Here is a 27,500-nt window from a genome sequence, read left to right on the forward strand (position 1 = left end):
ATGAGCTTTCCTATGGAGCTATATCATAGAGCTATAGTACCAGCTCCTTAATTTTCCCAGCTCTGTATTTCTGCCCTAAGGAAGAGGAACCTGATAATGCCTGACTTCTTGGGCTGTGAAGGTTGACAGGGCCTCATCTCTCTCTGCGTCTCAATGGTTTTTCCATACTATATAAGCCCATGAAAACAATAAAAAAGTTCATGAAAAGAAAATGTATGTGTCACAGAAACTACTTAATTTGAAAATATTTTTGCATGTAGAGTCATTTATAGAGCAGTTTTCTTACTCATTGAGCTGGTTTTGTGATATTTGTATCTAAATGTTCACTTGTGGTTTAATGATTTAGTGCTACAACCTGAAGAACAGCATATGCATGTTCATGAAGAGGACAGTTCTGTTTGTGAGACTGGAAGAACAGAGGAAAAAGAACAAGAGAATGAGGACAGTGTCACAGTCGATATTCAAGCATCAGGTATACTATTTTTGGATATGCTTTATTTTTTATGGCTTTGCAATATAATTTTATATTAAATAGTACTACTCCGACAAATATGGAAATTATTAGGCTTAGAATCTGCTCCTTGTGACTGAAAACATTCCAAATAGATGGATATTTATTTTGACACAGGTGTGAGAGCAGGCTATAGAATTCTATCTTAAGACTAAAGCCAATTGCATGCAAACTAAAAAGTACAGACCTTGAGTTACGTCTGATCTAAATCAGCAGACATGAAATCTGTTCATGCCAATCAGTACCTTCAAATTATTATTCTGCATTTTTTTTCTCTGACAGAGTAAATGAGAGAATTGGAGACGGGAGGGATTGGCAGTCATTTTGGTAGGAAATGTCTTTAACACAGTAGTAATCCACTATGGATTTATCTCATACATGACTGAGCCTTACCCTGTGAACTCTTGCTGTTGTACTTTTCAAGGCATTGTATCAAAGAACATGCACCGACAACAATTTTGTCATGCAGTAGAAATGGTGCAGAAGAACCTAGAAGATATTTATCCAAGATATTTTACAGCCTTAAATCAAACGCACCCAGCGCTAGAAAGTTGTAGGCCTAGCATAGATTAGTCTGGTTTTCCATGGAAATGCATTCACTCCAACCATGTGCTTAATGGGAGTCTCTTTCACAGAACCAGTGAAAGAGTAGGGCAGTATTTTCATCTGTTCCCATCTGAGATGGCAATCACATAACAGCTATGAGCTTGTTTTTTAATTATTTTTTTAATAAATTTTGAAGCAAGACTCCTTTAATGCAACTGGGAAAAAATTTAAAACTTTTCTGCAGTCAAAACAAAAATTAGCATTTTGCAAAGGTAGTATTTTTTGGGACTGAATGTCCTATTACAGTCCTTGAAATAAAGTGTGTTTCACCATGGTGGCCTTGCACATGAAGGAAAGGAATCTTTCTCAAAAACAAGCTATAGGCAAAACAGAGATTAGAAAGATTCACACAAGCATTTTATTTAACAGAGGAACATTGAGGATGCATGATTAGAAATACACTTTAAAAAGAAAATGATACATTAATACAAGAATGCCTGAATGAAATTATACAATGGGCATCCAAAATACTATAGTATCTGACCTATTTCCATAAAGGCTGAAAAACTGGACGTAATAATATACCTTTTTTTAGAATGCTTAAAAATATGAAGTTATTAATTGCTCTTATGAAATAGTGCAATGACCAAGTGAAGTTGTCAGCTGCTAGTCAAATAATTTGTACAGATCAGTTGAAAATATTTTTGAAAAGTAATAGTAAATCTTTGAAAATGAAGAATCGCAGAGTTCTGATCTTGTTGATGTGATCAACTCAACTATAATTTTAAAAAATTAGTATGGAGGAGTTTCACCTTCTTACCTGCGGAAAAGGACATCCCTTTCAACACATTCAGCAATTGACAGCTCTGTCATGGATGCTAATAGCAAGAAACTCAGTTGTAATTTGGAAAGAATTGTAAAACAGCCATCCAGAAGCTATTAAGAACTGTTAGTATGAAAGCACAAAGAGACTAACAGATTGGCTTGTTTAGCCTTGCTAGACAAAGACATTAGAAGTTAAATACCAGGGAGGGAGAAGGGCTGTTTAAGTTGAAGTTATAGTAACAAGTGGATATAAAGGGACTAAGTCTAAGTTTAGACTACGAAGTAGAAGAAGGCTGTAGAACAATGGAATAATAGTACAATCTTAGTGGGAGTCACAGGAGTAAAGAATCCTAACTTTTCATCATGGAGTTTGATCACTTTATGAAATGCATGGAATAACATGGTTGCCTGCTGTGAGGATCAGCTTAATTCTACCATCCAGGAGGCTCCCTGGCGAGCAACTGTTTTTCTATTAATGTTACAGCTTTCATGAAGAAGTCAGTGTTGTTTGTGTTTTGCTAGATCTTTTGAATATTCTTGCGCAGTAGTAGTATATGAAACCAAACTTTATTACTATGTTTTGTTTATTGTGCTATCCAGAAAGCCAATGCCAGGCATACTGCCTCTTGGAAGAAGCAGCCACTCCTGTGCTAAAAGATTTGACACATCTGGGTGTACTTGCTTCTGTAAATTGGAGCTTTGACAGCGTTAAATTTGATCATACAAGGTTTTTCTTAAAACAGCAAGAGAAAGTGATATGTGATTGCTTTAAAGAAGGTATGTGTTTTTAAAAAAATCAGGTTTTTTCTTCTTTAATATTAATACAGGTTTAATTGGTGACACAAGGTTCAAGGTGTTTGATAAATTAATGATAAAACTTTCAGCAGTTTAACTTGTAGAGTTACAGTAATTGATTTCCCCTTTTATTTCCAAAATAATGTCTCCTAGTTCTTCAGCATTACATTTATTAACCTGAATATTGTAATACAAAAACTATTCTAACCGAATTTCATTTTAAAATATTTTAGATATGCTTCAGAAATGTTGCTTCTATATCAAACAATGTTTAAATTTTTTTCATGCTACATTTTAAAATTAAAAGCTCTCTATGTGTTTTTGTTGTTTCTTTCCTTTTAGTAGCTATTGTTTGTCACACCTGCATGATGCAAAATGCTAAGCCTATGTTAGAAATGAGGAGAAAAAAATCCATATTAATTTGGTTTGTTTCTGACTTCATTTCTCTCCTATGTGGCATGTGAAAGCTCTATAAAACCATAAAAATAAAAACAAAAGCCAGCAAAATCAGTGACCCCTTACAAAGATTTTTGGCTATAGATAAAGGGAGGGTCAGGAAAACCTCACAGCAAAATACAGACTGTGTTTGAGGAAGATTTAGAAAGCTCTTGGGTATTTTGGATTATTTTTTGAGTTGTACTGCTCATAGTTGAGAACTAGTTGTAAGAATAAAATAGCAGGCTGTCTACTACCTGCCAAGTTTTTATATTATGTCACAACTTATGTGGTAAACTTTAACTGTCTCAACTTTATTGCTTTTTGTGCTGAATGTATTGTTCTCAAACTAAAACTCATGATAATGAAATTACAAATGAGAAAGAAGGCAAACAAAAAAAATGTAGTGGTGTCTACAGAATGACAGCGTGTGATCTATAGAATTACCATATTAAAATTGTCAGCAGCAGGGTTCTCTTAATTTGAGAGAACTTACAAAAATGCAAACACCATTTTCACAAACATGAGGGAGAAACTCAGTACCTATATCTGTAGCAGTGAATCACAGAAAGGAGAACATTGCTGAGAAAAGTATACAGAGAACTACTACTGCTTCTCAAGATCGAGGAAGAAAATATGTAAGAGTCTGCATTTTAGTTCAAGATTAATTTAAGAAAACTTATATCCTTTCAAATGTAGTTTATGTGCTGTAGAAATGTAACCTAAAGTAGGAGCTGGGCCCTGTGGTGTGCTTATTCAAACGTCAGGGCCCTCTTTGCTTGTAGATTAGCTGTGCAGTATATTACCAATTGTTAAAATTACAGCAATGAAATCAATGAAAGTGTTTAGTGAAATACTGATGAGGCAAATAGTCATGTATTGGACCTTCCTTTTAAGGGCAAGTGTTTTCTGAGGAATGGATAATATTTACCCATCCCTTGTTATACAAAAATAACTGTTGTTGAACACAAAATTGACCTAAGAAATAGTTGGGTCTTTGGACTACAGCTCAAGGAAAGCAGTAAAAACTTTTTGCTCTTGGTTTAAAATACTGAAAAAAGTCAGGTGGATTTAGCTACTGTTGTCTGCACTGAAGACACAGAAAAGTGCAAGGGAGGTCTTGCATTTTGTCCCCAACTAAAGAAGCAGAAGGAGATAAGAATTTTCTTGGAGGAAGGTCCATAGAAACAGAGAAATGAGGAAGACTCTAACATATCCAATCCATTCCTAATGAATATTTCTCTAACTGTATAGGAAATTCTAAAACCTCTCTGGTAACTTACTTCACTCTTTCAGTGCCTTCCTGGTTTTAAATAGTTTCACAATATCCAATCTCATTCCACTTGACTCCAGAGCATGCTGATGCATTTTCTTATTAATCCCCCAGTGAACACAGAAAACAATCACTTACTATGATGGTATTGATCTATTAGAAGATTATTATTCCCCTGCTGGTCTTTCCTTTCTGCACCAAATATCATCAAATGCTCCAGTCTTTTGTCATAAAATGTGGTTTCTTACTGTCTTGCTTTGTTTCTAAATGACCTGTATTCCTCACTGAGTTTTTATGGTGAGTGGTGTCAAGAACTGGACATAGTCCTTCAATTTCAGCACCTTCACTGACAGAGATGAACAGTAACTTTCTGTCTTTTGACACAGAATATTGGCAAGATCTTTGTCTTCCGTGCTGTTTCCAGCTAATTCTTCTGTATGCTGTGTTCATAAGTTTGATTTTTCCTTCCTAAGTGCTTCACTTGTCTTTTTGAATTAAAAGCTATGTTGATTCCAGTACACACAACTGGCTAATATTTTTCTTGTATAATGCATCTTGTTCGGTAATTTCTTGATCAGCTGTAGTCATTTATTCTTTAATTATCTTCCTCAACCATTTTTTAGCATCTTAAAGTACGCTCTTTATTATTAAGTCCACTTACTCTGCAGCAGTCACGTATTTCCTTTCCTAGATAATGAACTACACTGCTCCCTGTGTGCAATTCCCAAAAATGCCTTCTTCGTTCAGACTAGTAATTCCTTCCTGTTCAGTCAAGTCCTTGAAGATTTATTCAAAATGGGTACATAATACAGAATAGGTAGACTGTAAATTGTTTGATTTACTCTGTGGGTCCAAGAAGAAGCAGATGTCCTCCAAATTTACCTTCTCAAAGAAGGTTAAGATTCTCATCAGGAGAGGTTAATTAGGTGTGGGGAAAGTAATACCAGAAGTTAAGACTCTACATGGATCATTATTGGAAGACAATAGGAATTTTTCTCATGATATGTGTGAAGACTAGCTGGGTCCAAATCATTTTTCAAAAAGAATGCAGCTTTTATAGTCTAAAATTTGTTGAAAAGATTCTGTGAAAAGCTCAATTTGATGTTATCACTGCTTTAAAATTGCTGATTGATTAGTGGATAATCTGCCATTTTGATTTCTTGGAAAGAGTTCTGAAATGTTTGGAAAACAGTTTAGATGAAGTTACAGTGCTGTTGAAAAATTTAGTGATTTCACTAGTTGGACGAGGAAATAGTAATGTGAACAGTTGGGCTTGTATGATGGACCAAAAGATGGGAAATTTATCAGTTTCCATGTATATTTAAAGATTGCCTTACTAAAATCAGTAAGGCAGTGTAGATTTAATGGCACACCTAGCGGAACTGTTATCCCCTCTTCCAGCAAGCACCATCTATCCCTACACACCTTTCGAAAACACTTCCCTGTGTCCCACTTGCTCCGGGTCAGATGACATGGGAAAAGTTATGCTATATCATAAGCTATTTGCCAAGACCACCAGATCTGACCTTTCGAGATTATGTCTGTTTAAGTGTGTTTAATGAAGATTCTGAGATACCAGGATCTTTTAAATTGATTACGTATGTATAGCTGGATTTCTGAAATTTTATACAGACCACACCTGTGTCTTCTATTTGTAAAGGTAAAATAAATGAGAAGGAAATCATGCTGTTCAGACATGCTGCTCTGGTGCACCTGCTGGTGACAGTTCGAGATCTACTATTAACCTGTGGCTTGGACACAGCACTAGGTTTGTTTTTAGTAGTGAATAATGATAGCCAGAAACCCAATGCTTTATGTGTATGCTGCAGTCCATCCTTCATGTTTGTAGGCTGTGATTCTTTGCCATCAGTACACCTCCAGCATAGCTCCAATATGATATTCAACCCCCTTTGCTTCCTTGTTTCTGTTCCATCATTAGAAATGCATTCACTGCAGACTGTACTTTGGTAGCGTATATGCTCAGTTCTCGACTACTATACCACTGTTTACGTTATTAAATGGATTTGCCCAAGAATTATTCATATGAACTTCCACATATATAATGTCTTTTCTTGTATCTCAGAATGACAAATTTTCATTGGAATTTCTGTGTGGAAACTGACATATATGCAAAAACGGCAGATCCTTTGTTGTTTACAATCCACCTTCTGCAATTGCGGAACACTTTCCACCTAAAAATGTTCTTAGGCTCCTTGGAAATGAGGTACTTAAAACTGAGGGCATTTTAAGCAAAATCTGAATTATCTAATGTATCACGAGGCAGGGAGTTTGAAGTTACAGTCCAATTCTTAGCACTGGACTCACACAGAACCTTTTTTTGAGCTTTTCTGGTCTTATGCTATTCAGATTTGGAATATGAAAATTTGTTGTAACCCTATTTTATGCCTGAAATGATAATGCCATGCTTGTCAAGTTCCCAGAGTTGGGTATTGTGAATTTTCAGATAGATCTATCAGAATAGATTCATAAGGAGCTGAAGTCAGCTTTTATGAATGCCCTGGGAAAGTCAAGCTCCCTCTGTCTTTACAGGAGATAAGGCGGTTCAGAGCATCTAACTTCAGTCACTCTGAATTATGCCTTGATGGAGGATGTTTCCTTAAAATTGATGTAAAATGGAAAACATCTGCCATAAACCGAACTATGAGGAAAAGAAATTATTTTGTATTCACTTAAAAATTTCTAGCAATAAAAGAGTAGGAAGAAAAATACAGAATGCATATATAAGTAGAATGCTAAGTAGAATTCTTTTCTACAATTATTATAAACAACCTAGGAGGATGGGAGGGAGACAAATGAGCAGTTCTTCCTCCTCTGTTCTGTTGTAGCAAAAGCACTCCTAGATGATATTTCAGAATTACACAGCACCTGTCCTTCCAGATCCCAGCAACACCTCACACAGGAAACTGCACAAGTAAAAAAGATCTGAAAAAAACTTAGAAAACTGAGCCAGATACTAAGTAGGCCCTGTGATCCTCACTATTGTTGTGATGTTATGCTGTGCTGTGTGATTCATCACATATAGTTATCTTAGATGTATTTTTTCTTTATGCATTTTTAAATAACCCCAGCATTGTTCACCATTTATATACAAAAGGCATCATTCAGAGTTGAGAAATAGTTGTGATAATATGAAGAGTGGTGAAAACACAGGACAAGTAAAGCTTTGGACGGATGGAATATAAATAAAGTTGTTATTTAGTATAAACCGTATAGAGTAGTTAAATATAACAGTGCCGCTGCTGGTATCTGCAGCTATAGAATGCAATGTTCTATAATTCCAGCTGGAGTCATATAGCAGATACTACAGGAGGTACAGCAGTTTTATAAAGGCCACTTATGTACCTGCTTAGTAGTAATAGTATCATTCCATATTGATGAGCCATTAAATTTTCATCTTTTTTGTGCAAGATACTTTCACATAAATTTTAAATTTCTGTGTAGGTTAAACACAAAGCTTAGCAATTATCTTTTGTCACTGCTGTTACTTCTTTTGTTGCTTTATTAACAGGTTATTTGTCCAAGGCAAAGGATATCTATAAAAACATCTTAGAATCTTGTTTGAATAACATCTGGAGGCAGTTGAAGATTGTACAGTACAGCAGCCAGAAAAAGCATGAAACGAATCCCAAAATAACAGAGCTTCAGTGTCAAATGTTAAATTGGATGCAACGTTATGGAAAGGAACACAGTGTTAAGGTTAACAATGTAAACAATTTCTCTAAGCAAACAAAACTGCTCCAAACTATGTGAATAATTATAAAACCATCTTTCAACAAGGGTTGGTTTATGGAAGAAAGTCTTATAATTACCTTTCCAACTCACAGTATCTGTTAAATAAGGGTAACATAAAGTTTAAGACCTCTGTCAGGAGCAGTGCAGGCTTCTGTTTGATCAAATCTCCCCTTGTTGCATGACTGAAATAACATGCATATGAGTTTTAGCATTGCCAGTGCTTCATCTTGTTGCGGGTGGTTTTGTTTCCCTGGTAAGTATATTGTGTCACATCGCTTACAGAAAATTATATTAGAACCTTTTATTTGAAGGCCTCAATCTTCTGGTGCAAAGAGAATCATAGCACAAGTCAGGATTGTGTACTTGCACAGTGTGGCTCAGAGCACACACACCATGGAGTCTATGGGTGTTGTTATCAATAGACGACCTCTGCTTAACCCATGTATCAGGCCAATATCCTGGCATTATAATTATATGAGAAGCAAATATTCATAAGTGATATTAATGGCATGGAGGATAGAGTTGTGGAGGAGATTCAAGTTATCCAAAGACTTTTTTTTCTGGATATAGGATTATTTTGGGTGATACCATGCAGTGCAAAACACCATTTTCCTTTGCAGAATATTTATTATTTATTCACAGAATAGTTATCACAATGTAAGAGAAGGGATAAAATACATAATTTTTTAAGTAAGTGCCCTGACTCTTTGGAATAGAATTTATGCTGCTGAACACACAGCCAAAAACAAGCTTACGTTCATTTATTTTAACTGCTTTCCATACTTCACTTCCTGGGTCTTTCTTCTTCTTTGGTTTCTGTTAAGAGTTGCACTAAGAGCTCTGAACATCTTTTGATTAAATTTTCCTGAGAAGAAAAATATAATAGCTTATTGTACACCTTTTTAGAATTTAAAATGGAAATGAAGCAACCAAAACAAAATGGTGTTGATTGTCTTCGTGTCTGTCCTTCAATAGACCCTCTAAGCTGATTTCAGCATCATCTTCTTCTTCTTAAAGAGGAACACATTTTGCTTTGTGATACTAGGGTTATGCTGTACTAGGAGACATATGACAACTTTGTCATCTTAATGTCAGCTCAGTGACAATTTTGCTTTTCTTCTGAACTCCACTAGATATGATTTTTAAAATTTCTAACTATAACTCTCCTGCATTTTGACTTGCTTTCTTGACTTAAACTTAAGGTCGTGCACACATACCCATGCAATGTAAGAATATATATGATTTTATTCACAATTGTAAGATTGTTTACTGTTCCCTAACATTCAGAGACAGGTTTCAATGAGCCAGAATATGAAGGCATATCAATGAGGCAGAAGGAGTATTCCTGTTTTAATAAGTAAGAGTTGTATTGAATAAGCCATTTCTTGTTCTATCACATCACATCAGCATCAGTTAATATGATGTGAAATATGATAATCTGGTTATCCTTTTATTAGCAAAAATTGTTATTGATGCAGGATTATAATGGGACATTTCCTTTGTAAGCAGGAAGTTGCTAATGGAATAGAATAAACTGAACTTTACTCTTTGTTTCATTATCTTTTGTACTCATGATTAGATAGAACGACAAAAAATGTCGTCTAGCTCACAACAACATGTAATGAGTACACTGTTGTATCGTGTGTGAAAAAGCAGGTATGCATTTTAAAATGCAGTTGTCCAAAACTGCTTTGAAAGGAGCTGGTGAGTTGTCAGGTGGCTGTTCTGTGCACCAACATATGGAAGTGGAAATCTGCCTTAAGCTTGTCAGGTTGACTGATATGCAGATGTTCTTTTCTGACAAGATCTAACACACTATTAATATTTACATATACAATTATCTTGTGTCTGTAAGTCTTAAAAGTTAGACAATGCTATGTGCCTCCTTAAAAATCTTGTCTTGTGTGCACTGTGAAAAGTGTCTATATAGTGGTGTAAAGGTTCAGAGATCATCCTGTCTGAAAGTATGGTGTAAATCCTGTATGTGTGTACATAATCTTCTTTACATACTTTGATTATGTAGCACAAGTTCAGTTTGTATCAGTTGAAATGGTGGACAAGATAAACACCTTCTCTGGTAGTGATTCTTTTTAAAACTATGTCCGTTCAGTAGATTCTAATCCTTGTCAATGTTTTCATCTTAAGCAGTACTTAATGAGTTTCAAAGATAAGCAATCTCTGTCAGGAACACTTCAATGTACTCCATCTGTGGTCTGGAAAATCTTTCTAGTAAGTTTAGCAGTACATCTAATACCTCCCTCCAGTACATCACCATCTTGCAGGATGAATTCTAGGTATTTCAGTTTAAGTTTTGCCTCCATAGGGATGGCAATAATGTGACAGTAATAATCTTAGTGCAACAGTAATAATGTGGTATAATGTCTTTAGATAATATCTTTAAATAGCATTTTTACTTTGAATCAAATATTCCAGTTTAAGATTTCTTCTAGAGCAGCTTTGTTCATAAAACTGAATTCTGATACTGGTGTCTTCTGTAATATTGTTTCTCCAACTCTTGTAATAATGCACACATACACCTGAGTTTCAAATCATTGGTGACAGAAGAAAAACCACGAGCAAAACTTCGACCCTGGATATGGGGAAAGCAGGCTTCGGGCTGCTGAAGGAGCTAGTTAGTAAGGTCCCCTGGGAATCTGCTTTTGAAGGTATTAGGGTCCATGAATGCTGGTCACTTTTTAAGAGCCATCTCTTATGAGCACAGGAGCAGGCAATCCAAAGTGTCGGAAGTCAAGCAAGCGGGGCAGAAGGCCGGCTTGGCTGAGCAGGGATCTTCTAGAACTTAGGTGGAGAAGGACGGTGGACAGACATTGGAAGCAAGGACAGGTGACACGGGAGGACTACAGAGATGCTGTTTGCCACTGTAGGGAGAAAATTCGTGCGGCCAAAGGTCAGCTAGAGTTCAAGCTGCCCAGCACTGTGAAGGACAACAAAAATTGTTGTCTTTGGCTTTCTTAAATATGTTAACATCAAAAGGAGAATCAGAGATACCATTGGTCCGTTGCTTGATGAGGTCAGTCACCTCACAAACAGGGACGTAGACAAAGCGGAGATGTTTAATGCCTTCTTCGCCTCTGTCTTCAACACCGATGATGGGCCCTGGGACCCCTGGAGCCCTGTGCTGGAAGACTGTGACTGGGGGGATGATAAACTCCCAGTCGACCTTGAACTTGTTCAAGAATTGCTGCTCCAGCTGGATGCGCATGAATCTATGGGGCCCAATGGGATTCATCCCAGAGCAGTGAAAGAGCTGGCCGATGTCATCACAGGACCTCTTTCCATTATTTTTCAACAGTCTTGGGAGTCTGGAGAGGTCCCAGTCAACTGGAAGCTGGCAAATGTTATCCCAATTTTCAAGAAGGGAAAGAAAGAAGACCCTGGTAATTACAAGCCTGTCAGTCTCACTTCAGTGCCCGATAAAATTATGGAGAAGGTTATTCTGGGAGTTATTGAAAAACACCTGAGAGACAACGCAATCATTGGTCATAGCCAGCATGGGTTCACGAGGGGAAGGTCCTGCTTAACCAACTTAATTTCCCTTTATGACAAGGTCACCCATCTAGTTGACCAAAGGAAGTCAGTAAATGTGGTGGTTTTGAATTTTAGCAAAGCTTTTGATACTGTCTCTCACAGTATCCTTCTGGATAAAACGTCCAGCACACAGCTAGACAAGTCCATAATACGTTGGGTAAGCAATTGGCTGACGGGTCAGGCTCAAAGAGTTATAGTAAATGGGATTACATCAGGCTGGCAGCCAGTCACCAGTGGGGTTCCCCAGAGCTGTTTTAGGGCCAGTGCTCTTTAATGTTTTTATAAATGATCTGGACACAGCAATTGAAGGTACATTAAGTAATTTTTCCGATGATACTAAACTAGGAGGAGCTGTGGACTCCCTCAAGGGTAGAGAGGCCTTACAGAGAGATCTGGACAGGCTAGAGAGCTGGGCAATCACCAACTGTATGAAATTTAACAAGAGCAAGTGCTGGATTCTCCACCTGGGACAGGGTAATCCTGGTTATATGTACAAATTGGAGGACCAGAGGCTGGAGAGTAGCCCTGTGGAAAGAGATCTGGGGGTTTGGGTTGACGACAAGTTGAATATGAGTCAACAGTGTGCCCTGGCAGCCAAAAGGGCCAACCGTGTCCTGGGGTGCATCAAGCACTAGCGGGTCGAGGGAGGTGATTGTCCCACTCTACACTGCACTGGTGCTGCCCAACCTCGAGTACTGTGTGCAGTTTGGGGCGCCTCAATATAACAAGGACATCAGACTATTAGAGTGTGTCCAGAGGAGGGCGACCAAGATGGAGAAAGGCCTCGAGGGCAAGACTTCCGAGGAGCGGCTGAGGTCACTTGGTTTGTTCAGCTTGGGGAGGAGAAGGCTGAGGGGCAACCTCATCGCAGTCTACAACTTCCTCAAGGGCGGCAGCAGAGGGGGAGATGCTGATCTCCTGTCTCTAGTGACCAGCGATAGGACACGAGGAAATGGAATGAAGCTGTGTCAGAGGAAGTTCAGATTGGACATTAGAAAAAAGTTCTTCACTGAGAGGGTTGTCAGTCACTGGAACAGGCTCCCCGGGGAAGTGGTCACGGCACCAAGCCTGTCAGAGTTCGAGGAGCGTCTGGACGATGCTCTTAGTCACATTTAGTTTTAGGTAGTCCTGTGAGGAGCAGGGAGTTGGACTCGATGATCCTTATGGGTCCCTTCCAACTTGAGATATTCTATGATTCTATGATTCTATGATTGTCATTCTGGAAAACTCTGAGGTTTCCATTTTTGCCACGTGCTTAGTCAATCTCATGCTTTCTGTGCAAAGGGGAAAGAAAGGTGTATGAAGGCTGAAAGAACAATTTTTTTACAGTACTAGAGTTTCTTTTACTTGTCTTCTTCCAGATACTAATCATAACAAGGATGGACTCAGAGAGAGAAAAAGCTGCCCTCATTCACATGTTATCTCAAGTAGAAGGTAAATAATTATTTTTATGTGTGTTTTTGAAAGAAAAAGGGGCTGTTATTCTGTGCTTCGCTGCATTCCCCCAAAAAGCATATGCTTTTTGCAGGTGTTTCTCCCTTTTCTCCTCATCAGGAACCTTTCTATATATTTTTCTCACTGTTTTCTGTTTCCTAACTCTTCCATCAGCCTTTTTTCTTTCTTGTAATTTTATTTTCCCCTGATTAAGAGTTCTGGTATGATGTATTCTGTTGCAAGAGATTGATAGTTCATCTGTCAAGTCAAAGATTTATTTAACTGAACACAAAGGAGATGTGGGCAGCCCATTGCCTAATTATATTTGCATCTGTTGTCTTGGTCAGATTGTCTCATTGTTTTTAGCTGATTGGTGGTCACAAGTTTTCTTCCTTGCAAGCTTATTAAGAGCAGTTAGAATTTAGAAGTCTTAACTAAGCTCCCTAGCATAAAACCTTAAATGGGCAGTTAGGTACAGATCATGATTTCCCTTAGCCATCTATTGCTGACCTTGTTTGCTAATTTGCTAAATATGTAAGCATAAGCTGTAGCAATCTATTAAACTCAAGGAAAAAAAAAAATACTGTTTCCAGTATCCCGGCCCCCCACTGATAAAAGCAATTCATCATTTCATCAATTCATCATTTTACCTGTGAGTAATTTTTGTACAAGCTTGTTCAATGTCGCAGATTCAGCTGCTAAAACAAACAAGTTTCAGGAAGATTGTTATTTGAGCCTGTACTTATGTTTAGAGCAAGCCACTGATTCCTTTCATATTGCTTTTTAAAACCTGTTTTTGTAACTCCTTCTTGCTTCAACCTTATCAGCAGTGTCATGTACTGTATTGTTCTTTTGCCTTTAAAAATAAAGTTAAATTTCCTGTGCTCTTAAAAGAAGAAAGCCTGTCTTTTAGAATGTTTTGAAAGGGAGGATGCATGTTCACAATGCTTTTACTAATAACAATATTTAATGAAAAGTATTTTATTTGTTTTAAGATCTTAAGAGTTAGTTGCAAACACAGGTCAATCCAACTAACTAAACTTTTGAAGAGAGGCAGTTGTGTTACACAATTCTCCCTTTTTAGCTACATCTTCCAGTCATACTTCTAAAATTTGAAGTGTACAGAAAATGTAAAGGAATTTAAATGATAAAGGGGCAAAGATGCTTCCTTTTGCTCTAGCGTTTAATTTTTCATTTTAAGGTAATTGGGTTGTGAGTTTGTGAGACATGAAACTTGTTTGCATTACTTTGTCCTTCAGTTCAGAAATGGAAATTTCTAAATCGTTATACCGACCAGTGCAATACAAACTGAAATTGTGTAGGACTTCATCAAGACAGATGATGTAATACATAACATTTTAATATCCTGTGTTGTTCCACATTTGCTGCTTACTGCTGTGCATTGATTCATACCCACAGAGGCTCGTTTGTTTGATTAAGGCTTTAATTCTTTTTATGCAGGTTTAAAAGCTGTGGATTTGAATTCTGAGAAAAAAGGAACCTTTTTAGGTTGTAAAGATATCATAAACAAGTAGGTTAAATTCTTGATTTATAAGAACAAAGTCTTTACTCAGGGCTAACATCAGTGAAACTTTTGTTACTTTTTTTCATTTCCATGGGACTTTGCAGTCTGGAGTAAAAATTTCAGAATATGGATCTACAGCTTCATTCTGAGAGGGGAGAATTTGGGCCACAGTTTATAAAGTGCTTAGTTGTGAGGCTGAGAGGAACTTTTAGAAAACATGCAATTGCATGTTTTTAACTTTTTATTTTGTTTTGCATATTTTAGAAAAACAAATGAGTAGAAAAACATGTTTGTTTTGCATGTTTTAGAAACAGGAGGGGGAAGGGCATAAGAGAAATAATGTCAAATTATGACATTACAGGAAAATACGAATATTTCAAGTAGATAATTGGAGAAGGGGAAGTACAGCTTTTAATTTTTAAATTAATTTTTAAAGAAATTAGTTTTAAATTCAGAAAGGGTAAATACTTTGTTGTAAACAGACTTTAAACCTTGATAATTCTTCAAAGTAAAAATGTGTTTATTTTGTTCTGGGGGTAATTCTACCTGAACTTACTTTTATTAATATTTTGTTGGTTTTTTAAGCCTTAGTAGATATTCCTGTATTATTGTACATAATCAGCAAATTGGAGCTGACTTCCCTTGGACACACTTCTCATTAGTAATGGAATACGATTATTCTGAAAACTCTTGCTGGAAAAATCTGTGCAAAAATCTGAATGTTACTTACATGACTTTTAAAACGACTCTCCCTGAAACAATACAAATGGGTAAGTGCTCTCCAGAATTGTAATAAGCAATTGGGCTAGCATATGAAAGGAAAGCATTTTCTGTTCCCTAAAATGCTATATTCATGTGCCTGTGGAAGAGAACAAGTAATAAATTATGAAGCCTAAAGCTAAGCAAACAGAGCTGGTTTATCTATACAACAAGATAGGAAGGTGTTTTTCTTAGGGTGTGGGCTTAGTTTTGGCCAGGATGTAATAGTAAATGTTGGTTGATAGAAGACTTGTGCCAAGTTCACAGGTTGTTTACAGTCACTACAAGCTGTATCCACCCTTCCTCATCCTAAGGGAATGTTGCTGTAGATTTAAAGGAATATAAATTAAAGCTTAATTTCCAAGAGATTCAGAAGAGTTTAATTTTGGAAAAAAAAAAACCCAAACATATAGTGGAAGCATTTTAATGGGGATGAATAAAAGCTGCATTTTTAAAAGATATGTCTATTTAGATACCTACATGTATCTTTAGTTTTTTGCTTATGAAACTATTATCTTACATATACAAAATGTTTTAGGCAATCACTGTGGTTCCTTTCTTCTGGAGGTACAGATTCCATATGTATTTCTGACAACTGAAGGTCTTCTTAATATGCCAGATATTCTTCAGCTTTTGGAATCCAAGTGAGTGAAAATAATTTATTTAATCTTATTGACTATTTATTTTCAGCTTTCCAGGACATGTATCTTGTCCTACTATATCATGTAGTAGCCATCTACTTGGCTATCAATCAGGTACACTACTGCAATGAGACTATTAGCATTTTAAGAGAGAAGAAGTTATTTTTTCTGCTGAAGTTAATAGCTTACTTCTATAGAATCACACAGATGTCAACCAGAATGGAATTGGTCGATTTGTTTATTTTAATAATGAGCTGGCACTTTTAATCAAAACAACTTTTTTAATTATCTGCTTTTCCCTGAAAATCATAATGTTACCTCAAAAAACATTTTTTGCTTTAGTGCTTCTTGGTGCTTGGAAGACTTTGTATTTAATTCTTCATAAAAATTGCTTTTGGATTTTTTTGGTTTTTAACTACTGGAGCTATGCTAAAAACCCAAACAACAGTAAAACAGTCTCATTTTCTGATGCATCACAGCTTTTGGGAGAGGCTAAGTTAAAAACAAAAACTACTTTATTTGTGAAATTCAGATACAATATTCACTTAATTTTGGATACTCTCTAACTGGTACAAAAATTTTCATGTTTGTAAATCATTGCACATGTGCATTATTTTTTTTACATAATTTTCTTGCATTTTGCTTTCACAATAATAAATACCTGATAAAACTACCTTTTATCACGGGGAGAAAAAAAGAAGAAATAGGGGACAGAGCAACAGCATCTTTTAAACATAATGCCAGAGATAGAGATGGTTGATTTCACCATGTTGCAGAAGAGATGTGCCAGTTTTGATCCTTGCTGTATCCTCGAGTCAGCTGCGAATCCATTTTTGAGCTGTGTCCAATTACAGTTCAATAGGAAAAAAAAAATTATATGTTTGACATTTAAAATTTGAACATTAATTTGACATGCACTTTTAAACTCTGACCTGTTCAAATTCTCTGTTCAGCCTGGCCATAAGCTAAATAGCCAGCAATGCTTTTTGGTACTTTATCACTAGCTCCTTTTAGCACTGATGAAGTAATTAAATAGGTGAGCAAAGAGCTATATAGTTTCAGAAAAGCTTATAGTTCACTTTTTTGTTAATGTCTGAATACACTGTCCTTACAAGTTTCTAGAGGACTTACTGCTGGCAGATTCAAGTTTAGGCCTCTTGTGTTTCCTAGGGATGAGGCCAAGAACTGTGACAATTGTCTCTTCTCAACTTCCCCCCTTAGTCAGCCAAGACTCCCCGAAAGCCCTAAGCATGTGATGTTCATTCAGTGAGTCTTTGCTAACACAGCTGGTAACAGGAGGCTGTGCTGCTGGCAGTTCTCGTTCACTCAAAAAAATCTAGGATCATACCAATGGCAGTCAGGGAGTTTTCACTCAGTTTGCTTTCCCTGTGCTGCACAATCAATCATGAAAGGGAGAAAAGAAATGCAATATACGTTTAATTACTCAAAAGGATGTCTAAGTATATTTTCTTGATTTATCTATCTTAGTTTCTGTATTATGTCTTTTTTTGTAAACTCAAAGTCTGTATATCAAGGTCATATTCAGTGCAGTTAGCAACATAATTGAATTAATCCAGTAATATTTCATTAAGTCACTGCTACATTGATGTGTATTCTTCGAATGTGTCTCAAAGTGAACTTCAGAAAGATCAAGGTATGAAAAGACTGTGTAATTTAAAAAATTATATCAAAAGATGTATGTTATTCATTTCCTTTAAGAAAGTCTTAATATTTTACTTAACTGAGATTTAATACAATAACTTGACTTCTTCAGGTACAACATTACCTTTGTTGAAAGAAGCAGTAGTTACTCCTTAAGGCTCTTTGGAAGTACAGACCAATATGTTGTATTGACAATAGATGAATGTACTGCTATCTTTTTGCAGGTAAAAAATGAAACTAGTATGTCCAAAATCTGTTATGCGTTGGGTCACTTCTAGGCCATATCTGCAGCCTTCTAACGTATCTTTTCTTCCTCATAATCATATTTAATTCATGCATTGTTTCACGGCACAAATTATTTCCAAATTCATTAACTCCAAAATTCTGTCTGTGCCAGTTTGACTAGTTTAAAATGTTCTCATGTCTGTACCTACATTTCTTCACAGAAGTGTAACATTTGACCTGAGATTGGATTGTATTAAATACAGTTAAAGGCAGCATACTTGAAAATAGGGTTGTACAAAAGAATATTGTAATCACCAATTAAATGTATCTGTGACTATACTCTCTTACCAGTGTGCATGTTAATACCTCCTGTTTGAGATTGTTATCTGAATTAGTCTAGAGAATAATTTGTCCTACTTTTAATAAAAAATTATGGTTTAGACAATACCATAATACTTAAATTCTGCTATGCAGCAAGATGGATGACTTTACACGTAGAAGAGCTGCTACTGAAAGATAGATAAAGACTAAAATAATCAATTAGTATTGCAAGCACAACACAGGTAGACATTCCTACATGCTACCGCAATTAGCAATGTTGTACTTTATATATTCAGTGTAGGTATATATAATTAGTATAGGTTAAGTAAGTACTTCAGAGGTTTATAACAGTATTTTGCATTATTAAAGTTCTCAAAAATCTTAGGAACATCCAAAAAGTTAGTAGCATTGTTTCCTTTTTACAGGAGGGAAAAAGAGGCATGAAGCAGAAAATTGGCTTTTTAAAGGTCAAACAAAATAAAAGTTGGGAATACAACCTACTTTTCCTGACTCCCAGATGTGTCTTTAATACCTATATTATTTAGCTGTATTTATGTTTGATCTAACTTTTGCATAATACAGCGATGCACATTAAAAACTTGTGACAGCCTTGGTAATATATTTATTTATTTTTTACTTTTTATATTAATTTTATGGTAGAGTATGGAAGAACTAAATTATGAGAAATCCTATGACAATGTAATATCGAAGCTGATGGCATTATCGCTCCAATATACATGCTGTTGGATTGTTTTCTATTCCAGAGAAAGACTGAGTTTAGAGTAAGTTATGAAATTCTTTTGTTATCTAGGTATTTTTAAAACTAACCTATCACTAAAGGAAGCTACTTATTAGAACAAGCTAAAACTTTTTGTTCTTTGAATTTCTCTGTAGGAACACATTTCTCTTAGAACAATATGAATGTTGTAAGCTCGTATTTCTAGTGTGCTTTGGACTTTTCACTTAGTTGAAAAGTCTTACAGTGTTGCCATGCTCCTACTGAAAAACTCAGTGGAATGATAGAAGCAACAGTGATCACTGGAGACCCCCAAAAAAGTTAGGAAAGATGTTTTTTATGTGTTAGGATCTTTTTAGTCTTACACAAGAGATAAAGAAATGGTTGTTATAACAGGATTCAAGGAACGTGTCATGGTTTAATGCTAACATGAGGTGTATTTCACATCAACAGGTCCAGAAATTTCACAAGACTGAAGATATTAACCACTGGAATTATTCTTTATACCTGTTTGAAGTAAATTAACCCCTACAAATACATGGTTATGAATTACTGTGTTAGCATCACTGTATATCATTTGCAACACGGAGACGTTCTTCAAGTGTTCTTCCAATCCATCAGTAGTTCTCCTTTTGCCGTGGAAGCACAGCTTTTGTTGATACAGTTCATAAGCATTCCTTTATTACCTGTTGTGAGATTTTTTTCTATGAGCAAGTGGTAAATTTTCCATGCATCACCTTTCCTCTCTATATGATTTTTCTCCAGTGACTGACCCTGATCCAGTCCTTTTGCTTCAGGCCAGGCTTGCTTTGCTGTGCGCTGACTCCATTTTCTTGCTCACAGTGCATCCTTCAGCACTCAGTCACTTAATGTGTCCTAGTTCTCCTTTCACACATATTAATGCTCAAACTGTACTAGTATTCTGAATTCCAGGAAATGAAACAGACATTTATTAACACATGGAACAAACATTTTGGAATTATTACATGTGCATATTAAATATTAACTGTCCAATGAAACTGTTTTATAGGTACAGTCTCAGAGGAGATACTCTGCTTAACCTTGTCTTAATTTATGCCACTCTAGTTGAACTTACACAGAAGTCAGAAGACTTTGAAGTGAAGGTAATTTTTTGGTAACAACCTTTCTGTTTTAATTGTCACTGTATGATATTTCTAAAGTGCCTAATCAAGTAGGCATTCTGCATCAAAAACATAAAATAGCTCAAAATTACTAAAATAAGAGAGAGGAGCTTAATTCAGTGCTGCTGAAGTCAGTGAAAAGACTGTGTTGACTCCAGTACAAGTTGAATCAGATTCAAATAGCAGCTGAAGTGTTTTTATGACTAGGAGTCAAGAAATGAGATTGTACCTTTTGATAAATTATTAGAACATGTATTAATCCTGCTTATGCCTTAATTTGAAATTTCAGATTAATATTATGTTACTAAGGCAGTACAAGAAAGTGTAATTTTCTCTGCTGTCAGCTAGTTTGCTTTTTTTTTTTAATGTGGCAAGACAAATTAACTTTTTTCGTTATAAATCAGAAAATGCAGTATCTAGAATAATCAACATTAAAAAATGGGGCAAAAGTTTCATTCGGCTTACCAAGTTGATGTCTGTAACTTATTTCTTTTGCATGAAGTAACATCTTTTTAGGCAACTTTTTACTTATTTGCATATTAAAATTTGTTTCAAATTTGTCTGGTTAAGTGAAGATTAAAGAGAGGACAAAGCTTTTTTCATTCCATGTACTCAGCAGTGTAGTTCATGTGGAAATTAATTACACTTCCAAAGTGTTACATGTCTTCTTAAACTATATTAGGCATCTCAGAATTACCTGTTTTATTAGGAACTCATATTATACCCATAAACTTGATCATATATAGAAGACCTATAGGATAAACTAATTTCACCTACACAGGATTTGCATAAATAAGGAGTGTAATTGTGGCCAAGCTGGTGGTCAGAGGTTGGAGTTCCTCCGCATGATAAGCACGGATCAGGTTTAATTACTCCACATTACCAGCTGTCGTGTTCAGGGTCACCTTTAAGCTTTCCCATTTAACTTCTGTAGCAAATTAAGACATTCCTTAGTATAAGTTTTAACCAAAAATATCATGTATCACTTTTAGGTAGTTCTTATGCCAGGGATTGAAGAGACAGCACTGGTAATCCGTCAGATTGCTGACAACATTTTGATAGCATCTAATATCAGTCCTCATGAGTGGTTGGACAAATCCTGGCTTTCTGTCTTGCCATCTGAGGTTTGCTTATCTTTCCATTAAATTACACTGTTTTCTTCCTGCTTCTCAGACTCATAAAGTTCTATGCTTTTTTTGCTCTTCCCTTAAAGTATATTATTAAAATAAGCATTATTATATATATACACACACACACATATTTTTTACATATATGCATATATATATACACATATATATAATGTTTCCGTCATCCTTGCCAGCACAATTAGGTGCAACTTGGACTTTCCCCATGCTTTCACAATTAACCAGTAGAGAAGTTTATCCTCCACATCCGCTGTCCAATGTGTACTGTTCTACAGTTCTAGGCACTAGGTTTAAAAAACTATCCAAGTTGTAAAAAATAAACATACAATGGCTCACTTGGTCAGGAAGCCAAATTCATCAGTGCTGATCCATTACTGAAGTAAATGGCTTTGCTTACAGACTTGCTTTAATACAAGATGGTAGAACTTTGTTTAATTTCTCATGCAGTAGTTGATATTGGATATTTACAATAAATGCTGGAATAGGTCCATCAATCACAGTCAAATGTATGACGTTCTTTAACTTGTATATTATGGTTTTCAAATTAAACATATGGATTTGTTCATTTTATGTGGAAGCTTTGAACTCTTGTAAAGCCAAGATCCTTTTTGGCTTTTGCAAAATTCAGAAGCATTTTAAAGCAGGTATTGGCATGGCCTTTCAAGTACGGGATATTGGATTATAGGTTTTCCGATTTAGAGATTAAGGATACTGGTAAAAAACTGAGAGGAGTCATTGATTGTATTTTGTCTCTGTTAAAGGTATTAGCTCCTGGCATCTGTCGAGTGCAGAGCTTTATGAAAGTCAGGAACTGGAAGCTACATTCTTAAAATGCTACAGCTCTCAGCTTGCTGCCCTCTGTGTGACATTCAACCTCCCCCTACCAACTCCTGGTTTTGGCACCTGTCTCATTACTGTTTACAAATGTAACTTTTGTAAAACAAAACCAGCTTTGTCAGTTTATCTTGACTTAAGTAATTCTCTTCAACATGGAGAATAAACAGTAAATCTGGTAATGCATTTTCACATCAAGTTTACATGATTCACTGGTTTCATCCTTTAGAATAGAAACATCTTTAGACTGTGCTTGCTTTTTATCAAACTATTATGCAGAACTTACTCTTTTGCAAAAATTATACACTGTTTATCTGTAGTAAAAAAAAAAGTTTTCACTGGGCTATAAAAGTGCACTGTTTGAAAGCTCTGTTTCTATGATATACTGTATGATCTATTCATAGGGATATCATTCTGTAGAAACAAAGGGGAAAAAAGTTTGTCAGATATCAGTCTAACAAAATAATTTCCATTTCCAGACAGAGAAATGCCTGCTTTCTTTTCCATGTATCAATCCTCTGGTTGCTCAGTTTATGTTAAAGAAGGGATCTTCGCTGAACAGATTGTTTCTTGCAAGCTTTGATCAACTTCAGGAACTTCTGCCAGAGGTTCCAAAAAAAGTTTTAAAGGTTGGCCAAAATTAATTTATATATTATATCACTCTTTTTGCACTGTTGTAATACAGGGTTTTTTAATCTGATGCTACATGTACATTTGCTGGTATCATTTAAAAATGTATGATATGCTTTAGCATATAATTCATATCTAAAATGTTGAGCCTGCTAATTCTGAGTAGATTTTGTCAAGTCACCATTATATTCATGTGAAGATGATTAGAGCATTTCCTTAACTGGAAAAATACTGATTTGATTGGCTTCCTCTTCAAGCTTCATCATATCAAGTATTGTATCAGCATACAAGCTTATGTATTTCCCTAATGTAAAGAAATGTTTTCTAAGTAAGTATTTCCAGGACTTTTGTCCTTCCTTCCCTCCTTCTCTCCTTCCCTCCCTCCCTCCCTCCCTCCTTCCTTCCTTCCTTCCTTCTTACACAATAATAAACCCACCACTTATAAATTCATAGTACTAAGCATTTGAAAGAGTCCTAGAGGTTAAGATGAAGAATTCCATTCACTAAAGTGTCCACTCTGCAGTTAGAATTGTGTGCTTCTACTGTTTCAGTTGGGCCAAGTCTGGGAAAATCATAGACTGATTATAGTCAGCTAATTAGATGATAAAAAATGCACAGCTTTTATCAGTCAAGGAAATGGGAGGACAAACTTCCACATCGGAAGTATTCAGTTAAGGTGAAGGAGCAAGTGGACAGATATTTGGGCACTGAATATCAACTTGTGCATGTTATTGTAATAACTGTAAAGCCATGTTTACTGACTGAAAAACAGAAAAAGATCTCATCAGTTTAATTCCTCTGTGATGTATGATATGCGCCAATCCATTGCAGACACTACTTCCTATAGTCCTGGACTAATGAAACAGAACAAAGTATATTAAGATATTGATTTTCCTGTGTTTCAAGAGACAGGCTATTACTTACTGTGTTTATAGATTTAAGGCAGGTGGCACATTGTCTACTGTACATGCCTCTCCTTCTATATTGGTAAGTCTTTTTTTTTTTCTTTCCAGTAAACAAAAAATTATACATCTTGGAATCCTAACAACTGGTTTAACTTTTCATATTTGACAGTGTAGACATGTACTATAAACACTCCTCAAGTATCTTTTTTTTTGGTTTCAGCATTTTAGTGACATGACATCTTCGTATACCCTAAATGCTGCTGCTCCACTAGAAACAGCAGTGAAAGGTGCATCACCCCCAGAAAACCAGAATAACTTCAACACATTCTGTCCAGACTATAAACAAAATCAGTCTTTAGAGCTGCTTGGTAAGGCACAAAACAGAACAGGTAGTATCTTGAATTACTAGGAAAATGTGTCTAAATCTGAGTGTATTAGAATATTTATCTTCTGATCATGGATAAGTCAGTTATTCTGAGGAGACAGACTGCAATCAAAATGCTCAATGGCATCTTGGTTTTCTGTAAAATGTAGAGCAATAAGCTAATTTTTCGTTCTCCAAACAGAATGGTTCAAATTTTTCTCTACCAGGAACATCTCATATGAGTTCTGAAGCCATAATTCCTCCACTGAATCATCATCAGGGTTTTTTTGACTCTGATCTTCCAAGCTATATGCAAAAGAAATCATGTTCTTCAGAAGTAATTACGGGGATGAAGCAGAGTTTCTTTTCTGTGCCAAAGGACTGTGAAGAATTTGCTCATCTAGATGTTATGAATTCTCTCCGTGTTCAAAGACAGCCTTTCAGGATGCACTATAGCTCTGATCATTCTTCCAAAAACTCTGAAAAAGAGGATTTCTTTGCAACTTTCAGTGACTATGCACCTCAGGAGAGCTCTAAGAGTTTTCTAGAAGAATCTAGAGACACAACATTTAAAAGCCCCGAAATTCTGATTGACCAGGCCCCATGGAATGACCTTTCATCCACAGGCCCATGTGATTCATTTGCATCTGATGGTTTTCTCTCTGATTTCTTTGTTGACCCAGATGAGCTTCAAAGTCTGAATTCTCACAAAATAGGTAGACAATCTAAAAGAAGGAGAAAACAAAGTCCACCATTCTTATGGACAAAAGAAAAAAATAGAACAGGTATGTCCAAAGCAAGCAGAATTTGCTGAAATTCTGTTTGTAACTTGACTGGAAACAGGAGTATCCGTGGGACTAGATTTTGTATTTTCTTCAAATAGTTATTAAATCCAATCCAACCCAACAGTTGCATGTTTCCTTTACTAAAAAACTTACTTGCATATATACTTCTTCTGTGATAAAATGTTCCTAAACATTTATTTTCTGTTTTGAGCATAAAGAATATTAAAAAAAAAAAAAAATTGTGTTACTGCCATTATTTTTCCTTGCTAAAATATTGAAAAGTGTAGTTCTCCAATACTGTAAGCTCCAGCCTCTTCTCTCTTTGACAGTGCCTGAAATGTACATAATAAGCATGCCATAATTATTTTAAAAGTTACGGGAAAGATTATTTTGTAAACATAGGTTTGGACAACAGGGGAAGAAAAGACTAGAAAACATTTTCTCTAAAGGACAAAAAGTAGATTCAGCAAATTCAGAGAGTGAAATTTAGATGCTACTAATGGCTGTGTTTTGCTGTTGGTCTTAATGGAGTAAGAATTTCACTCTGACAACTTTCTAAGTTTATTTCATACAGTTTCCTTATTCTTGGAATATTTTTTTTTTAGCTAATGTCTCCAGGGCTAAACTCTCCATCTTGAAATCGTTCCAAAACTTATTTCTTCAAATAGATGGTATAGTGTGTAGTTCAAAACTTTGTTTACCCTGAAGGTGTGTACAGTCCTTATATAAAATCTTCAGGCTTCTCTCTTTTTGTAGTTTTCTTATCCCTGGTTTACTTTCTCAAATATAGTTAGCTTGAGACCTTTTTTGATAAGCCATGATATGTACCCATGGAGTCTTAAAAGTAAGAAAGCACCACTAGTCCCTGTCAGACTAAGTATTGCTGTATCGTATATTGTAGTATTTTTCTAATTCTGCTGCTTCCCTATAGGTGAGGTGCCACATTCTTTAAAAATCCAAGGTTAAGCTTCTTAAATAAAGTGCCTAACTCCTAGTACTGATGATTTAATTTACGTTTTCTCTGTTGCTGTCTGTCGTTAAATCTCTTGGTGGTACAGCAAGGTCAGCACAGCATTAAAATGCTTTCACTAATTAGATCAGACTCATTCATGAAAACACAAGTAACTAATTGCTATCATTATGTTTCATGGGCTGCTTAAGACAATTATGGAAGTAAAGAGAGGAAAAGTTAATTGGATATGGTGAACTCCTCTTAATTTTCAGCCTATGTAAATTAAAATGTTCATACAGAAACTCTGAACAGACCTGTTGCCTCTCCATTGGGATTAAAATTGAGACCTGGAGTATTGCTGGGTAGTTAACAGTATTTCAGTAATCTGTAACTGGCACTGATAGTATAAAATTCTAAATACAATAGTTTCAGTAGAGATCAGGGCAGATTCTGCTGGTACCACATTTTACAGTATTCTGAAAACACTGTGATCTCTGACTGATAAGCTTTCTGTAATACTCTTGCCCAGTAGGGCAGAGGTATACTTAAATCTGAATCAAATCAAAAAAGGAAAAGTGATTTTTTGGTTTAAATTTTGGAAGAATAGGTTTATTTTACTTTATTATTCACTAGTCAGGGGAAAAATAAGTATACTAAATAGTTGTGCATGCTAATGTAAAAAACCACCTTACTACAGTGAAAGCCTTCTGAAGTCCCAAATTTAAGAAATGTGAAATCCCAAGTTTAAGAAATGTGTAGAGAGTCAAGTTAAAAAGACACATCGGGAACCCCCAGGGATTTCTTCAGGCTTTAGATCAAACTTTTATTAAACCACAAACAATTAATGCCAATATGCCAAGCCGGTATTTCCACTGGAACAGATGAAATCCTTAGGTCAGTGTTAAAATTTTCTGACAATACCTTTTGTAAAGACTAAACAGAATTTTCTTACAGTAACTGATTTTGAATAAGCAACTACTCAAATATTCTATGGTAAAAATACTTGAATCTTAAGAATGTAAGTAGCTTTTTTAAACAACTTAGAAACATGAAGAAGTCTCTGGTTAAAAAGAATTAACTTTCACAATTTCTGAATACTACTGAGTGCAATATTAATGAAATAGAAATAAGCATTAAAATCTTTACTGAAATATTGTGGTTAAGCATAGTGCAGGTTGCTGTATTTATTTTGTATAAGGTCCTGTATTATTATTACAGGACAATATGCATAAAACTGATCAGTACTAGTAAGTAGTAGTTAATATTAATCTGTACACGCTTAGTTTCATGGCAGTTGATACTTTTCGTACAGAGCATACTGATTAAAGCTGAAGTCTGTTACTGCTTCTGAGAAACACAGTTAGGTCTGCATACGTGTTGTATTTATAGTTTATTGTACTGTATTTTCTTTCCCCTTCTTTTCCAGATTCAGGATTTGCAGAAGTACCAAAATTCAAAAAAAGGAGATTGACATATGAAAGAGTCCCTGGAAGAAGTGATGGACAAACACGTCTTAAATTTTTTTGAATGGAATGGTGATTTGCCTACTACACATACTTTTTTAAATTCTTAAACTCTTTGAAGGGAAATAGATTAAATTCATCTTTTTGTTCATTTTTAGAGAGAAATTAGGGTTTGGGAATCCTTACTAATTCAGGATTCTTTTGTATGTTTTTTAAATTTTGCTAAACAAACTAGTTCCTTGAACCTGGAGAATTACTGCTTCTCTGTTTGTTCTCATGGGTGATATAAA

At 35.6% G+C, this 27,500-nt stretch overlaps 1 protein-coding gene across 1 annotated transcript in view; it reads left to right on the top strand.

The window, feature by feature from the left end:
* Positions 1-27,274, top strand: part of SHOC1 (shortage in chiasmata 1) — a 54,889-nt gene extending 27,615 nt beyond the window's left edge. The window contains exons 13-28 of the mRNA XM_050913575.1: positions 347-472; positions 2,483-2,659; positions 6,046-6,153; positions 7,915-8,102; positions 13,049-13,121; positions 14,583-14,652; positions 15,232-15,416; positions 15,944-16,049; positions 17,821-17,932; positions 18,915-19,036; positions 20,021-20,114; positions 21,125-21,256; positions 22,591-22,740; positions 23,867-24,014; positions 24,238-24,795; positions 27,174-27,274. Coding sequence (XP_050769532.1) covers positions 347-472; positions 2,483-2,659; positions 6,046-6,153; positions 7,915-8,102; positions 13,049-13,121; positions 14,583-14,652; positions 15,232-15,416; positions 15,944-16,049; positions 17,821-17,932; positions 18,915-19,036; positions 20,021-20,114; positions 21,125-21,256; positions 22,591-22,740; positions 23,867-24,014; positions 24,238-24,795; positions 27,174-27,274 — 2,450 coding nt within the window. The remainder of the gene's footprint in view (positions 1-346; positions 473-2,482; positions 2,660-6,045; positions 6,154-7,914; positions 8,103-13,048; positions 13,122-14,582; positions 14,653-15,231; positions 15,417-15,943; positions 16,050-17,820; positions 17,933-18,914; positions 19,037-20,020; positions 20,115-21,124; positions 21,257-22,590; positions 22,741-23,866; positions 24,015-24,237; positions 24,796-27,173) is intronic.
* The last annotated feature ends 226 nt before the right edge of the window (positions 27,275-27,500 follow it).

This window comes from Gymnogyps californianus, chromosome Z, assembly GCF_018139145.2.
Source record: "Gymnogyps californianus isolate 813 chromosome Z, ASM1813914v2, whole genome shotgun sequence".
Classification (NCBI taxonomy): Eukaryota; Metazoa; Chordata; class Aves; order Accipitriformes; family Cathartidae; genus Gymnogyps; species Gymnogyps californianus.